The sequence below is a fragment of the Alligator mississippiensis genome, chromosome 4, assembly GCF_030867095.1.
Source record: "Alligator mississippiensis isolate rAllMis1 chromosome 4, rAllMis1, whole genome shotgun sequence".
NCBI classification, from domain to species: domain Eukaryota; kingdom Metazoa; phylum Chordata; order Crocodylia; family Alligatoridae; genus Alligator; species Alligator mississippiensis.
Genome location: NC_081827.1, coordinates 28,412,501 through 28,427,520, shown reverse-complemented (window position 1 = coordinate 28,427,520; position 15,020 = coordinate 28,412,501). Strand labels below are relative to the sequence as shown.

The 15,020-nt window shown below is 46.0% G+C and overlaps 1 protein-coding gene across 9 annotated transcripts in view; it reads left to right on the top strand.

Annotated features, from left to right (window-relative positions):
* LAMB4 (laminin subunit beta 4) overlaps window positions 1-15,020 on the top strand; it is a 93,764-nt gene that overhangs the window by 10,298 nt on the left and 68,446 nt on the right. For all 9 annotated transcript variants that reach the window (XR_009461522.1, XR_009461523.1, XM_059725876.1 and 6 more), the window contains 6 exons: window positions 6,552-6,687; window positions 8,973-9,046; window positions 10,135-10,323; window positions 10,728-10,791; window positions 12,371-12,585; window positions 14,050-14,170. Coding sequence is in view for 7 of the 9 variants with exons in the window: in XM_059725876.1 (XP_059581859.1) it covers window positions 6,552-6,687; window positions 8,973-9,046; window positions 10,135-10,323; window positions 10,728-10,791; window positions 12,371-12,585; window positions 14,050-14,170 (799 nt within the window). In the remaining 2 variants the exon portion in view is untranslated. The remainder of the gene's footprint in view (window positions 1-6,551; window positions 6,688-8,972; window positions 9,047-10,134; window positions 10,324-10,727; window positions 10,792-12,370; window positions 12,586-14,049; window positions 14,171-15,020) is intronic.

Genomic DNA, 15,020 nt, shown 5'->3' with positions numbered 1-15,020 from the left:
AGGATAGCCTCAGTTCTTGTTTGGTTTCCTTGTTCAGATGTCTCTACTTCTGTGTCATTTTCAGTCTCCTCTGTTGTTTCTTGCTGCTTTGATGTTAGCTCTGTTTCCTTTGGAAAATCTTGTGATGCTGCTTCTTTTCTCCCCTTTATGAGCTGCAAGTATCGTCTGTTCCTTAACACCTGTGCAACTATTTTATAGGATCTGGGAGGTACTTGATGGGAAACTAGTGCTTTTTGTTTCCGCATTCATACATTTGAAATAAGCACCATATTTTTGTTGTGCAGTTGTGGTAACTCCCTGAAACTCCTGTCATAGTACCATTTTTGTTTGAGTTTCTTGAATTTTTTTAATGTTATGGGGTTTTTTTCATTCTGATGAGCATCGTCAACAAGATTTGGCATCCTGGTTTTGAGTTTCCTTTTAAACAGCATTTCTGCTGGGGATAATCCATGTTTCATGGATACTGCCCTATAATTTAAGAGTGACAGGTAACCATCGGTGTGTGAATCTGTAGCTTCTCTCCACAATTTCTTTACTATTTGTACTCCATTTTCCACCAGACCATTGGATAGTGGGGTATTTAGGACTTGAACTGTTGTGATGGAATTTATGTTTGTTTGCAAACTCTTTAAAATCAAGACAGTTGAATTGAGGGCCATTGTCTGTTCTCACAATTTGTGAAATCCCATGTCGAACAAAAATTGATTTGATGTGAGTTATGACATAGTTTGCTGTTGTGCTTTTGAGTGATGCAGTTTCAGGATACTGAGGATTATAATCCAGCACTAATACATAATTTTTTTCTACATGCATGAATAAACCCACTTGATACCAAGGAGCTACAGGCTCCTCCATGACCATAATGGGCTCTTTTATAGTGCCTTTCTTAGCCTCAAGTCATGTTCTTCCATACAAAACTTGATATTTTTGTTTTAAAAGAAAACACTGTGTATATGTTAGTTCTATGACAAAAGGTGACTATATGGATTTCTAAATAATAGGTTTAGAGAAAACAACTGATTTGAGGTACTGTAATTTTATTTAGCACATATAAGATTTCAAAGAAAAAAAAAGAAAATGCGCTACTGGAGCTGGCATAAAACTGCAGGCTTCAGAGGTGAATGGAAGCTGGCAGAGTGTAGAAGGCCATACGCTTCTTTCAGAGGGAGCAAAAAAGGGGTCCCTATATATGTGCTCTGGGGTGGGGGGGTGGTATTTTAATTAGAGTGGCTCTTGGGAGCCACTTTAATTAAAACACCCACAATGTCTCCTGTATTCAATGTCACTTAATCGAGTCTGCTTCAATGCATTCTAATCAGAACATGTTGGAGCATATGTAAAAGTTCCCAAGATTTTAAGTACAAACTCCTTCTGATACCAAGGAAAAACACGTTAGTGAACTAATTCACTTTTCCCTGTTAAAATCCCCCTTATTCAAGTAGAAGAAAAAAAGCTGGGAGAAAATAAGTGGTTCTAATGGTCCCCAAATCTAGGCTCTGATAAGCACATGTGGTCCCCATCTGATGGGCATGTAAGTGCCCTTTGTGCCCAGAACAGTTCTTGTTGAATTAATTGAGGCAACTCACATTTACAAGTAAGCATGTTGTAGCCAGCCTGTGGCCACAGGGTGGTCATGTGGCCCCTGCTTTGCTCAGGGTCAGCTGCAGCCCCCTTCTGATCATTCACTCACCATACCTTGCTCTTATTGAAGGATATAAAAGGGAGAGTGCCTGTGGGCTCTGAGTGAGCCTGAGCATGTGTCAGTCACTGCCAGGCCTCTCCTGGGTCCCGTCAGCCACAGTCCTGTGCCCACAGGCTAGCAAGCCCTCTCAGCCTGTCTGTACCTGGGCAGATGCCCCTCACTCCTAACCCATAGCCCTCTGATGCTGCTAGTACCCTGCACTCGTGACCCACAGTCCCCCATGCCCTTGTACCCCTCACTCTGGACCCACAGGCATCTGTTGCCTTAAGGTCCCTTCCGTGGTTCCGTACCTCCCCTACATCATGTCCCAGGCCTCACAGGTGTTCTCTCTCTGTGATGCTGCTTACTTATACCCCCAGCCCTCCTTGGGCTTTTGGACCCCCTGGTCCCCGACAGTCCCTTCCTGGACTCTTGGACCTCTGGTCCTGCATGCTACCCCCTCCCTGGGCTCCCAAGCCCCAGGTCCTTCATACTGCCCTAGGCTCCCTGGCCCCTGGTCTTACACACCGCCCCTTCCCTGGGCTCCTGGACCCCTGGTCTTGCATGCCCCTTCCCTGGGCTTCTGAGCTCTCTGGCTTGGCTCAGCCCTTACCTGGGCACATGGACCCTCTGTGGGTTCAAAATAAAACAAAGGCCACTTGCTTGTAAAACCCTGCCTTCCTCTGGCTAGGTATCCTTCTTCTGTTCCCAGGCCTGCATGATTGTTTATATAAACTCCAGGCCTTCAGGAGCCCTGCTGTCCTGCTGCCACAAGTAGGGTTACCATATTCCAAAAAAGAGGATAGCTGTTGGGCAGGGAAGGGTGGGTATATGACTGTGTGTGGGGGGAGAGGGGGGCACTGATATGCCAGTGCCCTGCCCCTGCCCATGTCATTGCTCCTCACTCCCAAACCACAGTCCTGCCCAAGCCCTGCTACTGCCCCTCACCCCCAACCTGCAGACTCCTGGCTCTGCCACTGCCCCTCCACACCTGACACTACTCCCCCCAGGCCATGCTGGTGCCCCTCTCTCCCAACCCACAGCCCCCATCCCTGCTGATGCCCCGTACTCCTAACCCACAGCCCTCTGATGCTGCCAGTACCCCACACTCATGACCCACAGTCCCCCATGCCCTGGTACCCCTTACTCTGAACCAACAGCCCTCCCAGCCCTGCTAATGCCCCTCACTCCTGACCTGCATCCCCCTGCTCCCCCCAGCCCTGCAGCATGTCCCAGCTGCCCCACCCCTATGAGCAAGGGCACCAGCCCTGGTGTCATTGGCCCAGCCACGCAGCTCCCCACTGCCCCCAAAGGACCCCACTGCCTCCTTCCCCCACTGGAGGGGCAGGGGCTTCCCTCTGCCTCCCCTGACCTGCTGTAGCCTCAGCACTCAGCTACCTTCCACCAGCGCTGGCAGACAACCACTCTCCCTTCACACACCCATCCCCTCCACACACCCCTGCCACACACACACATACACACACACATAGCCCCCCAATCAGTCCCCAAACCCTGACCCTCCAACCCCCACTTCCCATAGACTTACCTGCATCCAGTTGCTGGGGCTGCTACCACCATCCTGCCTGGCTGCATGCTGGCCATGTGCATGCGCATGTGCATGTGCACATGCACAAGGCACCCCCTGCATCCAATCACCTTCCCCCCACTCTCTCCAGCCCCAAGCACCTTCTTGCTAAGCCAAGCTAGGAAGTGCCCTGAAAAAACTTTGATGCTGAGCAGACCAAAATCCTGGACACTTGATCATATTTTTAAAAACTGCCTGGACATAGATCAGAGGATCCAAAAAGAGGGCGGGTCTGGAAAAACCTAGACCTATGGTAACTCTAGCCAGGAGTTCCTCACCTTGTAGCTCGCAGGGACTCTGGGCTTATATAACTTCAGCCTGAGCCCTCTTTCTGTCAGGTGAGCCTCTAGATAGCCCCCTGCAGCTGTAGGCTGCTAGCTCCCTTAAAGAAGCAGGCACACCACAGTGCCCTGCTACACGTGTGTTTATATGTGTTTGCAAGAGCAGGTTCTGAGAGGCAAGGTGGGATGTTCCAAACCTACAGTCACTTAGACGCATGCTTATCCCCCACATAACTAAGGCTGTACTAATAATTTAACTAACTTATTAGTAGTATAAGGGGTACACCTCTTGTCAGAGTCTAAGACCTGCCCTCTGTTTTCTCACCAAGTAGGCCCTCTATAATGAAGACCAAAAGACACAGTAAGTAAAGATAGTGTGATCAGACAGAAAAAGTGTGTAGACATACATATATATTAGAAATAATGAATGTATACCTAGCTTTGTTCTAAAGGAGATTTGTCATCAGGAGGAAAGTGTTTTCATGAGAAAAATTAGTTATTTGCTGTTTTCCCAATAGATAAGCCCTCTATAATGAAGACCAAAGACACCATAAGTAAAGACAATATATTCATGCAGAAAAAGGGGATATAGATATAGAGAGATCGATATATAGAGAGATAACGAATACATACCAGGTTCTGTCCTGAAGCAGACTTATCATCCAGAGAAAAGGATTTTTCTGACCCAAACTGTGGGGTTTATACCCTGTTGGGAGTTTTTATTACACGTTTGGTTGGATGTGGTGACTAGTCCTTTGATTCTGATTTGTATATTGTGTCTCACTGTTTCATGCAGTGGTTAGACTTGTGGTTCTGAGTCATGCAGGTTGTGTCTCAGGCATTGATTCATCCCTGTAGAATCATTGTGATGTGTTGGTGGAGTCTAACCCATTCAATCCTGGTGCTGTACCACCCCAGCAAGGCCCACTGTAGTTTTCTTAGGTGAAAACATCCCACCCGGTTGTGTTCAATAGGCCTGATTAACTGGGGTAGATGCCCATCAAAATTTTTCACAGGTTTTCAACTTTCCTCGGACATGTTCCAGCATTCTCTCTTGAGGAGATCCTGTTTACCCTCATTATGCAGGGAGGTGACAACACACTGCACCAGCTAGACCTTTTGTAATGTTTTTAGGTCAATAGAATTGTGCCTATCCTTATCCTTCCAGGGTTGATTTGTCACACCACATACACAGACACACACTCCTGGCTCCCATCTCCTTCCCAAGAGATTGACTGAACAGTACATGACACCAGTGAGAGTGCTTTTTTTATATCCATCAATATCTGTACATTTTGCTAGCCTTATAATAGTTCATGCTATATAATAGCTAGACCCTTTTCCTAAGTAGGGTTTTATAATTTATTATACCAATTAAGTATTTAATATAGAGCACCAGAGGCTTATCCTTCTCCTTGATCACCCCATGTAGAGCAGCATTAAAGTCTTCAGCAAAACGAACAGCATTTAAAATTGCTATGCCCTAGGCTAAATGTTTCTCTGTAAGGCTCAGACAATTCATGGCATAACCTATTACAATAACAGCATTTAAAACGTTTCCTGTGGGAATTCAGTACAGAACTTCCAAATGATCCAGTTTATATTCTCATTGGACCAGCTCATGTAGCCATGGCTTTCTTGCCTGGTACATCTAGGAGACAAAAAGCCTTCACAAAGCCTCTTTCAGACAATACTGAAGAGTAAGGAGGGTAGCCCCATAGCCCACCTGAACACCTGAACCTGGACAGAACACCTGAACCTGGTGGCGACTGCGCACACATGGAGCTGATGCTGGAGCTGTGGAGCCCGGCGCAACTGTTTGCAGCCTGCCTGCTGCTTGCTGCAGCTGCCCAGAGCCCAGACTGGCTACAAACAGCTGCACTGGGCTCCGGAGCCCAGTCACCAGCTCTGTGCCAGGAGTGGGAGAGAGATCGGGGTTACACTCCCTCAGGCCCCTCCCCCACTGCCCGCTCCGAGGCACACGTGCATGCGCCGGTACAGAACTGATGCCGGAGCTCCAGAGCCCAGCACAGCTTTTTGCAGGCTTCTGGCTGCAGCCAGCCTCAGTTCTGGGTAGCTGCTGACAGCCGGGAGCGTGGGCTGCTCCCAGCAGGCAGTTGGGATGCTGCAAGCCCTGCTGGGAGCAGCCCAGGCTGTGTCACTGGCAGCAGCTATCCAGAGCCGGGGCTGACCATGGCATGCCGAGCAAAATGGCCTCACGTGCCATGCTCAACACGCGTGCCAGGGGTTACCAACCCCTGTGGTAAAAGGTGATGCAGGAGGAGCTTCCAGTGCCACAGACCATATGATGGGGCAGGGGCTTCTGGGACCAACATAGCAGCCAACATGGCCACCAATATGGTGACCAATATGGCAGCAAGGGAGATGGGTTTTGGGGTCATGTGGGTGGAACTTCTGGTATCATGGATCATGTGACAGTGCAGGGGCTTGGCAGGGAACTTGGCAGCAAGAGGGGCAGATTTCAGGGTAATGTGGGTGAAACTTCTGGGACCATGGACCATGTGACAGGGCAGAGGCTTCTGGAACCAAAATGGCAGTCAAGATGGCAACCAACATGGAGGCCAACATGGCAGCAAGGGGGCAGGTTTTGGGCTCATGTCAGTGGAACTACTGGGATCAAAGATTATGTGATGAGGCAGGGGCTTTTAGGACCAATATGGTGGCCAAGATGGTGATGAACATGTCAGCCAACATGGCAGTAAGGTGGGGGGGAGGGTTCAGGGTTATGTGGGTGGAGCTATCAGGTCAGAGACCATTTGACAGGAGAGGACTTCCGATTCCAAGATGGTGATCAAGATGGTGACCCCCTCCAAAGGGGGCGCTTCCACGGCAAGGGGTGGAACTGTCAGTGGCAAATGTCAGGGGGTAGGAGGCAGGACTTCCAGTTCCAGGATGGTGGCCAAGAAGGTGGCCAGTGGGGCAGGACACCTGTCCAGGGCAGGTTTGACAAGAGGTCTACCCTTTTACTATTATTGTTTTCTAGGGTGAACAGAAATGCTTCCTCTGCGATTCCAAATACCCTTATAACCCCTACACGCAGCTGGACAGTCACAGAATTGAAAATGTCATCACAACTTTTGAACCAGACAGGAAAAAAAAATGGTGGCAATCAGAAAATGGTAGGTTACCTTGAAGAAATATTCTTTTTTTTTTGTTTAGTGTAGCTTACTTTAATCATCATTCATAAGCATCATTTTATGAATCCTTGAGACAGTGCTGTGTACACTTTCTTTTCTCTGATCATACAGTATTGAATCAAAAGGTATAGTGATTTGTAACAGTGCAGAATTTGAAATGTTTTTTAAAAAAGAGCTGATTTATCAACAGACAAGTTCTAAATACAAAACCTTGAATGTACAGTTGAACAAAAGGAACTGAGGCGAGATTTAATTACCTGCTTACTGTGGAAATATGCGTCCATCTGCTTTTAATGAAGCCTGTTGGTGCGACAGAAGTTATACTAATACAGCTGTATAAACCACAGTAGTGGTTCTAGTTCTAATGCCAGAACTGAAATAGGACTTTAGACACCTGACTCCAAATTTGTGATCTGAACAACCCCAGCTCATTCCCAGCGCTCAGTTGTTGCCTAATAGAGGTTTGCAAAGCAAGCCCTATTCAATTCAGATTCAGTCCGAATCAGGGGCAGTGATTCGATTTATTGATTCAGATCACTGTCCCTGGTTTGATTCGGCTGAATCCGGATCTGAAGATTTGAAGCTGATTCAGAGAATCAGCGATTCAGACATAGACACAGCTTTAAATGTTTTTTCTACATACCTCAACGTACCAGCGCAGCTTGTGAACACTGCAGTGCTGTGGCAGGGAGCGTCCCACAGGAGTACAGCCAGGGGAGCCCTCCATGTGCTTGGCAGTGACCCCAGATGTGGACCAGAAATGCTTCTGGTCCAGTTCCAGTTCTGCTGCCAAGTGCGCTGGGGAGCCCCCCGTGCTTCTGTGGGACATTCAATACACCCCAACATTGCAGCATTCACAAGCCGCCTCCTACCTAGAGGTAAGTAGAAAAAACATTGAAAGCTGCGTCTATGTCTGAATCGCCAAATCTTTCCGAATCTCTCCAAATCGATTCAGAGGGTTCCTATTTGATTTGGAGAGATTAAAGGGTCCTCTGATTCAATTCGGATTCAGAGATTCAGCCACTGAATTGGGCCGAATCTCCACTGAATCAAATCAGGGACAGTAGCTTCGCACAGTCCTATTGCCTAACCCTGTTGCTTACAGCAGGCAGTTTCAGTTCTGCTTCTGTGGATCATGCTCAGAAATGCCCTGGCTTAAGTTGTTAGTGTTACCCAACTCCCACTCAAGTCCACTGGGGGCCAGAAACTTGGCCAAGTATTGACTAGGGCCTTGTCTGTAGTGTGGCAGTGGCAGCATGGTGAGGACAGGACCAAGCACCACCCACCCACTACTAATGCACATGCTCATTCTCAATCTGGAAGTGAAGCTGTCCTGGTTCATTCCCAATGCCTGCTCTGAGACATGCCAGACACTGAGGGCCTGCAAGTGGGCATAGATGGGCAAGCCCAGAGCAGCTTTACTGATGTATCTCTGGGTTCAGAATGTGTCTTTGGAAGCAGGTAGACAGGATGTTCTCAGATGACCGTCATCACAAGGACCCACCACCCAATGGCAACATTGACTAGCCCTAAGACCTCTGAGGGTTCATATCTGGTAGGTGTATTCCAAGCACACCTAACATGTACCAGTAGGACTGGGCCCCTCACAGAATGCAATAATAGCTATATTCTTTTTTTAAAATGACAATGGTGCCCCCACCTTTTATATAATTGCTAAGTGTGTCAAGGATAGAAAAGACCTGGGTTCTAGGCCTTCAGCCTGAGGAAGGGTTCAAATCCACTTCTTTCACTTCTTGGAGATACCAAGCTATAAACTAAACCAAAGGGACACTCTCTACCCGTCCTGTTAAAATGTCCATGCCCCACTAAAGAGATTCATGGGGCCTGAGGGGCAGAGTCCAAGAGGGAACCTGACTTTGTAACCTAGCAATTAAGGCATTCAGCTTGGAGGAGGGAGCCCTGGGTTCTGGTAATATCATAATACTGGCAATAATAATATGGTGCATAAGGATTTCAGTTCTGTACACACAAGGGTGGCTGATTTGGAGGATGCAATCACTCCCAAAGAAAGACATAAGCATTGAGATCTGCATCAGGAAAGAGCAGCTTGAAATTCTCTGCAGAAACAGTGGACCTTCATATATGCATGTGGTGACCATTCTAATCAATGCAGACACCTGAGAGCTGAATCTGGACCTGGGAAAGTGTTGTATGGTTTATATTCAGACTTTTAAAGTCTCTATACTAAGGAAGGAAGGACTCAATTTACATTGCTGACCTTCACCTTGTTTTTAATGTATTTTCAGGCATCGATCATGTCAGCATCAGACTAGATCTAGAAACCTTATTCCAGTTCAGCCATCTTATACTGACATTTAAGGTATTCTGTATAGATATTTTACTTGAATCTTCCCATAACTATATGCAATAATTACATTTAAAAAAATTAACAATACAGGCAGTCCTCAGACTTACGACACAATTGGTTCCTGAAAACTGCGTCTCAAGTTGAAACGTTGTAACTTGGAACCAATTTTCTCATGAGAAAAAATGTTATAAATGGGGGATTGGTTCCTGACCCAAGGCCTGATACCCTATTTTCACCAAAAATACCACAGAATTTTGTACTCGATCAATTATAGATGAGTAATATAGTTACATTAATGTATTTATATTGTAAATAGCAATCACATTGATTTGGAAGGACTTCTTTGAGGTGACTTTGCTGGACTTTTTGAAGGGTTCTTGGCTGGAGTCTTCTCAGGAGTCTTGGCTGCAGGTTCTTCTGGAGTCTTGTCTGCTTTCTTAAAGAAAGTGTCCAAGGAAGTTTGCACAGATGTTCTCCAGGGAGATGGGTGACACAGTAAACTTGTTCACTGGCATGGCATCACATCGGATCAAGTGTTGTAAAGTCAAAACTGATGTCAAAGTTGAAACAGCGCGTCAGTTTATAAATGTTGTAAGTGCAAAACGTTGTAACTCGAAACATTGTAAGTCAAGGACTGCCTGCATTTAAACAACATTGAGGTTGCTATATCATGCATTCAAAATTTAGGAAATATCTAAATACTTATTAAGAATGAAAATGCTCATTAAGCTTAAATTTGGTCTTTGTGTGAGTATATATTATGTTATGGTCTTTAATTACTAACTGACATACTATTGTTTCCAGAGGGCACCTATTTCTGTGAACTAAAATTGCATACTTAATATTGCTCACATTTTTGAAGAATACTGACAATTCATTTTCACTGAGAGTTTAGTTGACAAATCTGTTTGTTATACACTTCAATTAATATCTAGCAGTCTTTTTCAAAGAATCCAGTTGCATGCATAGTCAGCTAATAGACCTACAAGTCCCTGGGCAAGGAATTCTCATCGTCCTTCACTGCAGCTTAAAATAAGCTATATCTCAAACTTGTTACAAAAGACCATTTAAAGAGGTTTTTGAACTAATGTTTCTTACAGACCTTCCGGCCTGCAGCAATGCTGGTGGAGCGTTCCACAGATTCTGGTCAGACCTGGAAAGCCTTTCGGTACTTTGCCCAAGACTGTGCTGCTGCTTTCCCTAACATCCCTTCCGGTCCAGCAAGAGGAGTGAGGGATATTGTCTGTGATTCAAGATATTCAGACATTGAGCCTTCCACTGAAGGCGAGGTAGTGCTCTGTGTCTATGCTTGTTTTAGTTCAGATTATACTGTGATGTCAACCAGCTACATCGTATTCACCGTATCTAATTCTCCTCTCATTTACGCTGTTTGTAAATGAGGGCTGTAAAAGGGTTGACATCAATAGGGTTACACAGATGTGTGATGAAAAGATGACCACTAAGCATAATTTTGATATTAAGGGTTTGCTTTTCTTTCTTCTATTTTAAATCATAAGCTTCTCCTGTCAAAAGATTTTGGCTCATTATAAATCTCTGCTGAGCCAAATATATATATAGGTAGCCAAGGTTCTTTGAGTAGATGTGATATCTTTTATTAGACCAACTGTGTAGTTGGAAAAAAGTTCTTAGCAAGCTTATGTATGTATATATATATATTTATTTGTTTTTACAGGTTGTCTTGAAAGCTTTGGATCCCAGCTTTGAAATAGAAAACCCTTATGTGCCATATATCCAGGGTATGAATAATTTGGTTGTTCTCACAAACACGTAGTCAATTTTGTTTGGTCTACGTCAGAGGTATCTACGTCAGAAGTATCCTGCAGGCTGGATGAGTAGTGCAGAACCAGTCTGCACGCAGGATTGGATGCACAGACTGGCCCTACTTGCTAGATCCAGTTCATGTCCTGGAATAGCCAGAAAGGGCATTGTGTGCAACATGGTCGTACTCTGGCCACTCTGGGACTATGCTGCACACAGTGGCCACTCCACCACTCTAGGGCCATGTGCTACACGTGGTAGCTGCTCCAAGGCACAGTTCCAGAGCGGCCAGAGTAGGCACTACATGCAGTGCACAGGGCCCTCCAGCCTCACCCCACATGCTGCCTGTGAGTCAATTCCGAAATCCACAGGCAGCACTAGGGGCAGCACATGTGGGCCATATCTTTGACATCCCTGGTATACGTGTTAAATGGTACAGATCTTTGGCTGGTACATATCAGGATAGATGGAATTTTAGCACTGAAACATGTTTAAGGATCAGGATCAGAAGAGAAACAACATTGGCAACTGGTGCCTCCTGAGTCCCCCGCCCTTGCCCCCCCAGCGGACACTCAGTGACTGGGGGTGGTCCCCCACGACCAATCCCACAGGCCAGAGATAAGGATCCCCAAGCCCGATCCCGCCGATCCACAACTGGCAGTGGCTGGCACTTCCGGGTGTGCCACAGGCACTTCTGGGTCAGCAGGATCGGCCGCAGGGGGACCGCTTCTCCTGGCGCACTCCCCGGCTGGCGCTCTCAGGAGGGGCACCAGTGCTCTTACCTGCCCCCCCCACCCAGGAATGCTGCTGTCAGGGGGTGCACCAGTGCTCTTGGGGGATGTACGTGCACGCCTGTGCACCCCCTATGTGCCATCACTGTGAAACAACCAGATTCTGTGTCCTGGGTAGTAGCATCAGTGGCCAAGCCAACAGTGGCTGAGGTTCCTGTGCCCTATCTAAATCTGAGGCTCATGCCCCTGTTCATGGGCAACTGGTGCCTTAGTCAGGAGGGGTACATGCCCCCCCAGCGACCAGTCAGTGACTGGGGCCAATCTCACTGACGGGGTGGGAGGGTGGTCCCCCATGACCAATCCCACTGACCAGGGAGGGTCCCCCTGAGGCCAATCTCACCGACGGGGGGGGGGGAGGGGGAGGGGCGTGTTCTCCCATGGCTGATCACAAGGCAGCCAATCACTGTGGCTGCTTCCTGGCTGGCACTTTCAGGGGTGCACCGGCACTCCCACTTGCCCTCCCTGCCCGTCACCTAAGAGGCAAGCACAGCTGGTCAGGGAGTGCACCAGTGCTCTCGGGGTACACACGCACCCCCTACACATTGCCACTGCCCCTGTTGTCCACCTTTAGTAACACTACTGACCTGGGTCAGGAGGTCTACCAAGGTCTTCTACCTGTGTAGATTCCTTTGGTATGGTGGATTTTTTGCCTGATGCACAAAGGGCACATTGATGATTTATACCAGTTGAGTATTTGACCCTAGATAGTCCCAAATGAACAGAATTTAAGATAATTTTGGCTTTTGATTTCTTTCTCAAATCACAGAACTCATCACCTTAACAAATCTGCGAATCAATTTCACAAAACTCCATACCCTAGGAGATACTTTACTTGGAAGAAGGCAACATGATCCCCTTGAAAAATATTATTATGCAGTTTATGAAATGGTTGTCCGTGGAAGCTGCTTTTGCAATGGACATGCTAGCCAGTGCAGTCCAGTGCAGAAACTACGAGGAGATGTTTTCCATCAGCCTGGAATGGTAAGTTTTATAGAAGGAGATTCCCAATGTGGCAGTTTTTTAAAGCTATACATGAGCTGATAATTTACAATTTAAGGATTAAAGGATTTTAACATTATCTCTTTGATAAAAACACTTGACCAGATTATTCAGGGCGGGGCTGTCCAATTTAAGCACAGCGAGGGGCTGCACCCAGCACTAGTGTACAGCCCTGGAGCCACGGACTGCACAGGCTGCATGCTATGGAAGGGAGGCCCCACCAGTACACTGGCAGCATGTGAATCTCCAGACCCTTTCCCACTACACAACAGCAGGAGATGTGGCCACTGGGGCCCACAGGCTGCCTTTTGACTATTTGCAGGCTGCATGTAGCCTACAGGCCATTTACTGGCCCTCATGAGCCACATGCAACCCACAGGCCACCAGCTGGACAGCCCTGCTTCATTGTAAAGGAGATTAGTATCTGGCTACTTTTGGCATTAAAGCAGTCTTTCTAAAATAGCTGTCACAGAGCCTGTTGATAGTAGTATGGAATACCAGACCTGTAATGGTGCAAACATAATTTAATAAATAGCCTGTGCTGTGTGCAGACTCAAATGGCTCTTTTATTGAGCATGTTCTCTAACTCTAATAGGGCTTCTTGGAAACCAACAACTTAAAAAGAGATTTTGACAAAAGAAAAATCCTGTGGGTCCACATTTGACAGAACAAAATTTGTGAAAAATAAATTGTCCACCAATTCAGGAACATAATTTTATCTACTTCCATGTTTAGAAATAGTATTTTTCCTTGATATGTTATACTTTATATTAAAGTGTCTAAGACTCATTTTCTGTCAGTAGCAGTATATTTCTTAACATTTGTTTCATTATTCTAAAATTGGTTAGTTATTGTCCAAGCCTCTTGTTCAAGTAACTGAGAATTGTTTGTGTCAGCTGAGGGAGCCAGAGGGCTCTAAATTTTCCTGCTTTTGCTGGCATAGTATGAGCCTAATGTCACTTAGCTCTTTTTACACAGCATATTTATATGGCATATGTTGTTTTATAGCATTTAGAGGGGAATGTACCCAGCACATATAAGTACACTGAACTGTGCAAGCAGTAAACAATATATGGAAGGATTGCATGATTTAATTTGGGAATTCTGCTAAAGACAAATGACAAATTTGTAGATTTAAAGTTTGCATCTTCAGGGAAGGGAAAGTCAGTCTAAATCTGTAACTTTCTGGAGGCAAAATAAACACCAGGAATATAGGGTTGCATAATTTACATATAAAAGTTTTCCATCTGAGATGCAGATGGAAGCAACCTGATCTGATTCCAGCACTGTGGAGGTTTTCTGCTTGCAGAAAGAAAATACTGATATATTATTATTCTTTGTGAAAGAAAAAAATGTACGGAATGGGAGGGCAGGATACATTCCCCCTGTAAATGGCACAAAGCCACTGGATTAAAGAAAATGTGCTTTTTTTCCAATATACTACAGGTTCATGGTAGATGTATCTGCCAGCACAACACTGATGGCTTGTCCTGTGAGAGGTGTAAAGAATTCTACAATGATGCTCCCTGGAGGCCAGCGGAAGGATCACAGGATAATTCTTGCAAACGTGCCTGAAAATTTTATTCTTAATTTTCAACAAAGGGGTGGCTGACATAGTACAGTTCCAGAGTGTTGCCTAAAAGAGGAACAATACTTTTGTGGGGGCTCATTTCTCACTCTTAAATCCAGCATAATGGAGGGCCCTAAAGAGACTGAAATGCCAGTGATACAGTGTGAAAGAAGCACTGTATCTACACCAATATCTCTCCTGATGACAAAGCAGCATTTATGTGGCTCTCAGGGAAGATGAGCTCTTTCAAATTCCTATTTTCCATAAAGAGTCAAAGGAAAGTGAATAGAAAAAGGCAATGGCAATAAAAAGGATTATTTGTCAGTTAGTGCACAACACTTTTTACCAATAAAAATATAGACAAGCAGCATAGCAGCTGCTGTCTGCTCCCAAGCTGTAGCTCCCCTCTCCTTTTGAAGCTCTTCCAAGTGAGCATTTGTCCAAGCCCTGGAGTATATTTTTTTCACTAAATTATTGACAAAATTCTAACTGGTCTTCAGATGCACAGAAACATGGTGCTGAACAAAAAAGATCTAAGAAATTCTGGAACAGATTCACCAGGACACTTTAGCTCCTTTGTGCTTCTCAAGTGACATGAAGAGCCAGAGTGTGTTCTGCACCTGAGCTATGATCGCTAAGGTGCAGACAGAAGTGCAGCTCCCACCTGTAACTCGGAACAATTTCTGCAAAGCATTCTGAGTTACAATGTTACCCCAGACCAAACAGAAGTTCACTGTTGGTTCCAGTGGGGAGGGGAATCTAGCTGTGGGCTGGGAGCCTGTAACTGGGTTCTCATAGCAATAGCCAGGGGTCTGCCAGTGCTCACTGTTTTCAGAATGGGGTGGGG